The sequence below is a fragment of the Eucalyptus grandis genome, chromosome 3, assembly GCF_016545825.1.
Source record: "Eucalyptus grandis isolate ANBG69807.140 chromosome 3, ASM1654582v1, whole genome shotgun sequence".
In the NCBI taxonomy this organism is placed as follows: Eukaryota; Viridiplantae; Streptophyta; class Magnoliopsida; order Myrtales; family Myrtaceae; genus Eucalyptus; species Eucalyptus grandis.
In genome coordinates, this window is record NC_052614.1 from 28,816,458 (window position 1) to 28,826,804 (window position 10,347).

Here is a 10,347-nt window from a genome sequence, read left to right on the forward strand (position 1 = left end):
TTTTGAGATAGATACATCATTTTTGTACAAATCTTGGACAAAAGTTTCCATCACCAACCATAAGAGTACGTAGAAACATTTCATATATCACATTGTGATGTAAGGTGGAACATGGAACATAAGTTCAAATGGATTTTGACTTGAATCTAATAAGATACAGCTAGATCATTGAGAATAACTTAATTCTATATATTTTTTCTCGGTTTCGAACTATATTGACCTAACCATCCCAACTAACGAAGACCCCGGGAAAGAAAATGATGGGCGATCAGTAAAGAAAACATGCAATTTCATATGTAATCACTGTTTTAACCAAGTGATTGTACAAAATCTTTTTAAAAATAATTGAGATTAGGTAAACGAACTGCACCGCCACACCCATCTCTCTCTTTATCTATTCCACACCGTGAATGGGACGGGTAACAACATCATTACCTTCCAACCCGGGAGGGGTCCATGAGAAGATTGACATCAGTTTTTTTTTTTTTTAATATAATATATAATATATTTCATTTTTAATGCATTTTTTAAAACAAATTTCCTGAGCGTGGATGGATGAGCTAACCGTCAAACAACGCGCTCTACTTTTCAAGAAATCCCACATCATGCGATTCATCCGACCGATAGCAATCGAAACCAACATCTCCTCGAAGCAAAAACATGCGAAGTCAATATGGTTTTTTCTGCCTGTACTGGAGCTGAGACTAAGAAAAGTGTCGATACGTGAACGTGGGGGCTTCAATAATTGATTACGCAAGGTGATTGAATTTTGATGTTTTCGCATTTATTGCTATAAGAAGACACGATGAAGATAGATTCATGGGATAATGCCACAGATGGTCCTAGAATCTTGGCTGAATCTGTAATTTGGTCCATAAAATTTTAATTTATTCAATGTAATTTTTGAACTTTAACCCAATCATTAAACATTTTCATACGGATATGAACTAGATTGAATATGTATAAGAAGTTTATGGACCACATCAAATAAATTAAAAGTTCTTGAACTATATCACACATTGAGTTAAAATTTAGAGATCACATTGAACAAAGTAAAAATTTAGGATTAAATTGCACATTAAATCAAAATTTAAGGATTATTTGTGTCAATTTCCCAAGATTCATTCTACAATCTCGAGTATGAATATCTTGACTTGACCGCCCAATTACAATGGTCCCACATCCAAAGCGCATAATGCGAAGTAAAATGAGGAAAGACCTTGATAATATCGAATGTAATGTCCAACCTTTTTCGAAGTATGATACCGAGATTTCACGAAAGAAACTGGTCAGAGGAGAGGCAGGACGCACTTGAAATTCCAGTGTTGCCCCAAAGATAAGCCCGCTCGTCGTGGCCACGAAATAGGTGATCACCACCGAGAGCATTATCCTGCTCCTGAGGCCGTCAGCATTGCCGCAGTCGACGGTAAATCCTCCTACCGCCATCTCTCTCTCTTGCTATCATCTTACTCTCTCTATCGACTGCAATGTTATAGATGAAGCCAATTTTTTTTTTTTTTTTTTTTCAAGGAGATTTTTTATTTTTCCTATTAGATGTGCTTTTAGGTTCAAAGAGATACCTTTATATTAGTGGTATGAAGACGCTAGCCGTTAAGACGTTGAAAAATAAAATACAGAGGCAAGAAAAAGAGAGAAGAAAAAAAAGTGAGCTTTTTCTTTGTAAGGATTCTCAATTTCTTTATGCTTTGATCTTAAGAGAAGATCATCATTATATTCCAACTTTCTTCGAAGTCTAATGGATTCACAGAGTATCTCTACACGGAGACGTAGCCTAGGTTTGTGTGAACTTTGATAACAAATTTTTTGGCGTATTCTTTTGATTATGTTCTTTATTATTATATTCTGTTTGGTGAATTGTTTGCGAGTTTTTTCTGGAATTGGTGTGCGATTACACAACAACTAGTGTCAAAAGCCTTGGTTGGCAAATCGAGAACATTGAGGGTTTTTGTTGACATTCGATTGAAAGCAAATAGTATGTTAGAAGATAAAATCAAAATCGATAAGTTCAATGGACATGATTTCGGATGGTGGAAATTCTAAATCGAGGATTATCTTTATCAAAAAATCTTTATGCACCACTTGAGGGCTGGAAACACAAGATGGTGGAAGTAGATCCGACAACAAAAGCTAGATGGAAAACTCTTGATTGAAAGGCATTGGGTGCGATTCTTTGATGAAAAAGACAAAGTACTGCATCGCGAAAGCAAAAACTGCAAAAGAAGCCATGTATATTCTAATGAATATTTATGAGAAGCTATTAACATCAAATCTAGTATTTTTGTTGAAGAAACTAGTTAATATGAAGTTATCTAATCAAGGTTTTGTTGAATATATTAATAGTTCCACACAAGCCACAGGTTAATTGGAATCCATATGTATAAATTTAGATATGAAGCTTCAAGCTTTATTATTTTTATGTTCTCTACCAAAAAGCTACAATACCACAGTACAAGCAATTTTTAGATTTCGTGAATTTATGCTTTTGAGACAATCTTTATTAATCAACTTTGTTCATGGAAGGAGTCCACTCATCTATACTTATTTAAAGAAAGAGATTTCTCTCCTAATCTCACACCCTAAATTACTCCAAAACTAGGTTATGATAATAATCTAAATTAATCTTAAGTGAACCCACATGCCATTTTCATAGTTTGACACTTAAAAGTGAAAATCACGATTAGCTGTCAACTCTCACTATATATATATAGTTAGTTAATTGTCAAAAGAAAAAAAAAATGCAATTTTGCTTCTTTTTAACGAGGAAACCGTTCATCATTTGAAACTTTACTTGGGGGCTGGAGGACAATTCGTCATAAATGGAGTGATTGGATCTAGTTGTCCCTTATTTAAAAGATCCGATTCCAATCTAATACAAGCTAATCAAATTGGCATTTTAGAGAATATTCAATTCCCTGTACATCCGACGCTTTCTCTATTATTCCACGTGAATCTTAATCGCCCTCTCTAGAATCATGCCCTCGAGAGGAAAGACCTAGTAATTGCATTTTTATTAAATCCGCCGCCAATATAAAGAAATTCTTACACTATTTATTATTGAATGGATTGTCTGACCGAATTTTTCCACGCGCCCCTCATCCAACGTTATTGGATGTAATAATAATCTAGTAATTTAAACGGCTGACCTGGCATTTGTCGACATCAAACGGTTTCCTAGGGAAATGGGCGTAGTTGGCTACTCCGGTGGTAGCTGGTCACGTGGGGAAGCGTTCCAGTGGCAGTGGGTGCACCTTAACGCAAAAGCTAATCTAATCATTTAAGAGCTAAGGCGCGTTAGTTGCTGTTCGCAGACGGCATTTTCTTCTTCCATTGCAAAGAATTAATACAATCAGTCCTATGGACCTAAACAAGTCCTACAAAAACTTAATCCTAGACCTTGCTAGAGCCTCCCAATTCTTATGTAAAATAATTAGAAAGTAGAGTCCGGGAGGGACTAGAAAAATATATTATGTAGTCACCGATACTTCAAAATAAAGAATGCAATCTAAAAGCTAGTCATGTTAGCAAACAGATGCAGATGATCTTTGGTGATTGGAAACAATCCCTAGCATGATGAGGAACTCTTTAACACAAAGCTATCATTTAAGTGATAGCTAAGGCGCATTAGCTATTCTTTGCACTACGCATTTTCTTCTTCTATTTGCAAAGAACTAATATAACCAATCCGATCCCTTTAGTGCAAGCACCTTTTGCCCGCCTAATGACATCATCAAACATACACTCGGTTCGCTTTTCACTTGACGGGTAAAACTCGCCGCAAGTATGGAGTTGAAACGACAAATGGAAATTTACCAAAAGGAGTGCTGGTTCTTGGTGTTAACGTGTATGCGGATATGGGGCTTTTCACGGCAAAAGACAAGAAAGGCACAAGGCAAGGGAATTTACAGTGAGTAGCTCGTGTCTTACCAGTAGAGGTGGCGTATCGACCCATATTTTAACTCATACTTGTTAAGTAGGGTGAAATATGGGTAGCCTAAAATTTGAAATATGGTTTTAATAAAGCTAAGGACAATTAATGATGAGTTTTAGTGGATTTATCAATAAACCAACTTTCGCCCAATTGATCAAAATGTAATACTCTCTTGTGCTTGTGCCCAAGTTCTTAGTGGCCTTGCGCATGTATCTGGCTCCCACACCCAAATCACTAGCATCTAGCTCAAGTCCATTGAGATCAAACCTAATTCCTCTATGATTGGGTCCCAACTGACAAATGCTAGCCTAGGTCCCTTGAGGTCGGGCCTAAGACCCTAGTTGTTGTGTTTGGGTCCACAAAGGCTAGGTTTGAGACCTCGGTGCTGGTGCTTGATTCCATGGCCACTATGCCTAGCTAGTCGGCCGCACCCAAGTCACCGGCACTTAGCTTGGGTTCACCAAGGTCAAGCCTAATTCCTCGCATGTCGAGCCCGGATCCACAAAGTTTTGAGGTGAAGGCCAAGACCTCGATGCCTATCTTTGAGGTCAATAGAGGCCTAGCCCAAGTCCCTTGAAGTCGAGCCAGAGACCTTGTGCTAATGCTTGGGTCCTTGGTGGCACTACCTTGGTATTTGGTTCTCGTGCCCTACTCATTGGTGTATGGCTTGGGTCCATCAAGGCCTAGCACTGTTCCTCAACAGCCTTGTCCACATAGGCTGGGCTCAAGTCCCTTGAAGTTGCACCTAAAACTTTGGTGCCCATGCTCAGGTCATTTGCAGCCATGCTTGAAACCGAGCATTGTGCCAAAGCAATTGACGCCTGGTTCTATCCGTCAAGCTCGGGCCAAGTTTCTCCGATGTTCCACATCTCTAGGAACGCTGTGATGACGATCTCTGTGGTGCTCTTCTTGCCGGAGACCGAGGGGTTCCATTGGACCCAATGCATGTAGTGTGGGAGCGGAATCGGTACTGGCAAAGGTTTGTTAACAAGGAATCGTACTAGCTCGTGTCTTGTCTCTGTTGATTCAAGGGAGAAAAAGGGAGATACGTACTGAATTCCAGAGACACGAGGGTCATTGGGGGCAAGGGAATTTCATGCGTTTTTCATTTGGGCGCAACATGCTTGAAGGAGCACAAATCTGAAGGGTCTTCTAAATTCTAATAGCATCGGATATTATGCAACATTGGATCTTGTTAATGAGCAATGGGCTTTCGCGTCCTCCTTTTGTTGTGGGCTTGAAGAATCCCAAATTCCTAATAATATAGCCTACTAGCAAAGGCAGCTCAAAACTTAAAAACAACCCCAATGCGAGTAGTTTTGTGATTTCACCTATAGCTCCCGAGTCAAGCCGATTTCAACCCCTAATGGAACAATTTTGGCCCAAATTGACTCGTGAAACCCTAGAATTTGGGAACCGAAGTTGAAAATTTGACTATAGAATGCAGGATCCTAGTTTACATGAATGTTCTTGCGTATATGAATACTTGGATTGTCATACGTAATGATTATGGACATTTAAAGAATCAAAGCATTGAAGATAACCTCTTTCCTGGTGAATTTTCATGACTTGTAAATTCAATGTTCTTGCTATGATATTTTCATTTGTCAATGCAGGCTAGCCTTTCATATTTAGAATAAATTGTCTATCTTGATATGGTTACTAATCCCTTTTGCCATGGGCAAACATCCACATTGAGATTGTTCGTCACTTTATTTGTGGAGGTCGAATTGGAGATAGTGTTGTCATCAGTCGTGTTCCCACCAGTCTCCACCTTGCAAAATAGCTTTTTATTAAAGCACTGGGTTGTGATAGGTTTCCTCTTTCGATCAAGCTGGGGCAATGACTTTAATATGGTTTTGTTCTGCGATTCTCTTTCTTTGTAACGTCGCCCTATGTTTCTCCTCGGACAGCCACGATCCGATTTGGTCCTAACCGACCCGGATCGAGCCCAAAAACAGACCCGCACGATCCGGCCCATTCCGGCCCGCTAACCCGTTCTCGGGTCTTCCCTTATCTTGCTCTCGAAGTCGGCGGAACCCTTCGGACGCTCGACAAAGCTAAAGCCCCAGCGGAGCATCTCTCTCTCTATCTCTCGCCGGAGGAGGAGAAGAAGAAGCAGCAGCGGCGGCGCGCAGATGTCGCATTTCGGAAGATCAGGGCCGCCGGACATCGCCGACACTTACTCGCTCCTCATCCTCAACATCTCCTTCCGTAGCCCTCTCCTTCCCTCTCCTCCGCTTCCCTATCCCGAGTCTCTGTCTCTCTCTCTCTATTTCAATGCCTTTGTGCGGTTGTGTCGCAGGGACCAGCGCCGACGACCTCTTCCCTCTCTTCGACAAGTACGGCAAGGTCGTCGACGTGTTCATTCCCAGGGACCGGAGGTACGTGTGTTTCCTCTGCTCCGTTCCCTTTTGCTTCGTGGGTCGCGTGTTGAGGGTTGGGGATTTTGTTGCCGTGCTCTGATGTGGTCGCGCAGGACTGGGGAATCGAGAGGGTTCGCGTTCGTGAGGTACAAGTACGCGGACGAGGCGCAGAAGGCGGTGGACAAGCTCGATGGTGTCGCTCTTGTCTCTGATTTTTAGTTCCTTCGGTGACGAGGGTTTCTGTTTGCGTTGTGCGGGAAACGCTTGGATTGGCGTTTGATTTATTGTTCGGTTTTCTTGTTGAAAGGGAGAGTCGTGGATGGGAGAGAGATTGGGGTTCAGTTCGCCAAGTACGGTCCCAATGCCGAGAGAATGTAAGCTGTTCGATTATCTCACCTTTTAGCTTTCGAATTGTTCAAGATTGTGCCTCTTTCGGGTTAAAATACAGTGCAATGCCAATCTGGTACGAGCTCACTGGAGGGAATTTGGTTTTCTTGGAATAAACCTTGAAATGGTGCAAGTTGCCATGACCTTGTTAACATGATTCTGTCAGTGGAGGATTCGTTTTGCCAAATAACCTGTAAAAGATGGCCTAAAGAAAAGGAAAAAAATAGATTTCTTGAATAACTTCGCTGTCAGTTTCTTGTTATTGATTCTTCTGATGAGCTTGGCCTCTATTTCGCAACAGTGATAAGGGGAAGATTGCTGAACCGGTTTCAAAGATGAGAAGGCGGTCGAGAAGTCGCAGTCCTCGTCCAAGGTACGGTTTAAGTTTGTTAAGTTAGTAAAGTTACACAAACTGTGTGTATGCAAATTGGTTTAAGTTTGTTAAGTTAGTAAAGTTATGCAAATTGTGTCTATATATACTAAAATGAGAAAATTCTACACTTGATTATAAATTCGGGTTTAATGTGTTGACAACTGTCTGTAACTCACTATTGCTATAGTTGTTGATTTGTGTTTGAGGTGAAATTTCAAAATCATTTTTATAGAATGGTTAGGATACTTTGTCCTCTAATACTTACATAAGCCTGTTTACTAGCTTCACAATTCATTTATCTCTACATATCAAGAGTTAATAAAGGTTGCTGTAACTTTGATTGGGATTTAATAAAGGCAGCTGAAACTTTGATTGGGATCCTGATTGAATGAGAAAATAGGCAGGGTCAATTTACCATTGAAATCATGATGCTACAGTAGATAGAGGACCCATGACTAGAGCTCTTTGATGTACGAAGGATTAAGCCATCTAATTTGTTTTCAATGACTTGTGGAGTGTTTGAAGAGGAAAGGAGGGAATTTCTCCTTAGTTTACCTCTATATGACTGGACACCTGTCCCTTTGGGTTAACAATGTCACTGCTAATTTATTTTATAGGTTCCCTCCTGGCCTCATGAAAATCAAATTGCGAACTTTGTGCATAATCCTTACCATCCCTTGTTAGTTGTCTGCATGTAATGAAAACAGTTGATCAAGTTCATGGAGAGAACTGATCCTTGGAGGAATTAATGCTGTTAACAATGATGTGAGAAGCTTGTTTACGCATCTTATGGCTTATGGAAAATATCTATACCTTTTTAAAGACACAAATCATAATATATGTTTAACATTTAAATGACATTAGAGGCAATTACTTTTAAAGAATTGGGGTGTTATATATTGAATTTGTTCACAGTAATCCAATGTCAAGAAATAGAATTACGTCCCAGCTGAATGCTGCAGCTGAATCTGAATGATAAAACCACAGTCACTCATGCATATAGTAAATTTGATTCGTTATTCTTCAGTTAGTGGATAGGACTTTCCCATCTTTTCTTGAGATCTAAGCAACTAAGTTTGGAAGTGCAATTTCCAGAAAAATGTTGGGAGTGCAGTTACATTATGGTTGCTCAAACCAGCTAAGCAACTGGTCCTCATTTTTATTACGTTGGAAAAAGATTAACTGGATAATTTGGACCATAATTAAGGGATAAAACACATCAGTGTAATCAATCATTGAGTGACAGAATTGATTATGAGAATCAGCTGACTGATAAAACAATTTGATGATTGAAGGGCCAAATTTAGGGTTTTGAGTTGAAGTCCAAGGTTTCCTCAATTTAAATGAAATTTAGGTTCTGAGTCTCGTAATTACAAAATCCAGTGTTATAGTAAAAGAGCATAGTCAATTTCATGTAAAATTGAGTGGGTTCCATTTTCCAGTGAAAAGACAGCATCAGCTGCAAGACTAGGACTGATTGAACATCTGCCAAAAGATTTAGAGCTCAATTGATCAGTGGGACAATGGGTAACACGTCGAGGACTTGTTTTGCACTTTTCCCAAAACTATTTTTATAAATTTGTGCTGGATGAAGAGCTTATGAACTTAGACTTACTCCATCAGCACTTGATGATACAGCCTAATAAGATTGTAACTGTGTCGCCTTTAACTAAGATGTTCACACATGAAATTGTAAGCTCCCGTGACCTCCTTTTAACAAGTAAGTAAGGTGTCAATGTGGTGTTGCTAATTTCTTTTGGCAAGTTCCCATTATGCCATTGAGTTGTTGGTTTCTAGATTCTCTTTTTTGGTCGTTTAAGCTTTGCAGTTCAGACATTAGGTGACATCTGATTTTGTTGCACCTTGTTCTTTTGTTTGTAGCAAAATGAAAAAAATAACAGCAAGTAGCAGTTAACCCTTAACCATCTTAATGAGTACTTGCATCTTGCAGAGTTGCAAGTAATTCCTCTCATTCTTTAATGCAACTGACAGTACAATGGATTTTCAGGTACAGAGATGAATATAGAGACCGTGATTACAGGAGGAGAAGTCGCAGTAGAAGCGGCGGACGATATGATCGCGACAAGTACAGAGACGGGGGAAGGAGTTACCGTCACCGAAGTAGGAGCTATAGCCCAAGTCCTGATCGTCGCAGAGACCGAAGGGCACCCAAACATGATGATGAGGACCGAAGTCGGAGTGGATCATACACAAGGTGAGGCTCTCCTTATTTCCCTTTAATGCTTCTTTGGGTCACTTCTTGTTGAGAATTTCTATCTGATTGGAGTTCCCCAATTTTCAGTTCATCCCGGAGCCCGCAGAAAGCCAAATATGAGAGGAGTCGCTCTCCAAATCAGAGACCTTCTGCACTTGAAAGTCCTGATGTACGAAATGGTGAAAGAGATTCTCAGCTCCAAAGAGATGTGCCCAGTGGACGTCCTGCCAATTCCGCTGGTGCATCTCCACGTAGTCCATAGATCGAGTGGTAAAATGACGTGAATGGATTTTGTCTCACTCTATCGCAACTATTTGATCCTTATGTCTCTGTTTTTTCATGTTGCCTTTTTAGGAAAGATGAGTGCCCCAGGTCGTGGGAGTCATTTTTGCTCAACAAACAATTATACTTTATCCTGAGTTGCTCTTGATTGGGTGGACAGATGCTTCGTTGCGTGCAGTGATTTAGATGTTAATCCTAGGTTTGGTCGGGCGTGATGTTTTCCTTCTTTGAAGGCAGCTAGTCCGTCTTTTCTGACTTTGGTGGTCATTGTGATACTCTGATCTTATTCTTGTGCTATAATGTGCATTCATGAAGTCCATTTAAAGCGTATATTGTGATGCACTTGTTCATAGGTCTCTGGCTACACTTTTAACTACTGTCGAGGGGGTGTGTCAGTTTAATCATACGTAATGCACATGGACAATGAGAGAATCGTGGTGGTGATGATCCTGCACTTTCGTTTGCCATTTTTTGGTCATAATCCACTAGCTATCTCCGAAGTTGGTCCTCTATGAGTGCCATATGGTTTTTCATTCCTCATGAAATGATACTCCTGAATTTAGTGTGGTTTTTATATTCTCACTGCGGTGGGTGCTCTTTCGAGAGCACAGTACGATGAAAGTTGTAAGCTGTGCGCCACTTTGGCATCCCTTCTTTTGGCAATTTTTTTGGGTCTTGATAAATTTGCATCAAAATGGGTTCCGTTTCTTGGCTTTGCATTGAGCTGATCGCACCAGCATTTAAATTTATTCGCTGGTTCATAGCCGGGACCTTT

At 40.2% G+C, this 10,347-nt stretch overlaps 1 protein-coding gene across 2 annotated transcripts; it reads left to right on the forward strand.

Annotated features, from left to right (window-relative positions):
- Nucleotides 1–5,950: 5,950 nt before the first annotated feature.
- Nucleotides 5,951–9,897, forward strand: LOC104447940 (serine/arginine-rich splicing factor SC35). Of its 2 annotated transcripts, XM_010061691.3 has the most exons (8): nucleotides 5,952–6,163; nucleotides 6,255–6,333; nucleotides 6,429–6,508; nucleotides 6,623–6,689; nucleotides 7,004–7,075; nucleotides 9,084–9,290; nucleotides 9,378–9,560; nucleotides 9,645–9,897. In XM_010061691.3, exons 1-7 carry the CDS (start codon nucleotides 6,088–6,090, stop codon nucleotides 9,550–9,552), a joined length of 756 nt encoding a protein of 251 aa, XP_010059993.2. In that variant the 5' UTR covers nucleotides 5,952–6,087; the 3' UTR covers nucleotides 9,553–9,560; nucleotides 9,645–9,897. The 2 variants fall into 2 exon arrangements, with proteins under 2 accessions (XP_010059992.2, XP_010059993.2); XM_010061690.3 differs by having other exon boundaries at nucleotides 5,951–6,163; nucleotides 9,378–9,897.
- The last annotated feature ends 450 nt before the right edge of the window (nucleotides 9,898–10,347 follow it).

What these genes read in the sequence shown, in the direction of transcription:
- LOC104447940 (XM_010061690.3), top strand. Translation starts at nt 6,088, where the DNA reads ATGTCGCATTTCGGAAGATCAGGGCCGCCGGACATCGCCGACACTTAC. An exon ending in CATCCTCAACATCTCCTTCC is followed by an intron (nt 6,164 to 6,254) that starts GTAGCCCTCTCC and finishes GTTGTGTCGCAG; the next exon opens with GGACCAGCGCCGACGACCTC. An exon ending in GGCGGTGGACAAGCTCGATG is followed by an intron (nt 6,509 to 6,622) that starts GTGTCGCTCTTG and finishes TCTTGTTGAAAG; the next exon opens with GGAGAGTCGTGGATGGGAGA.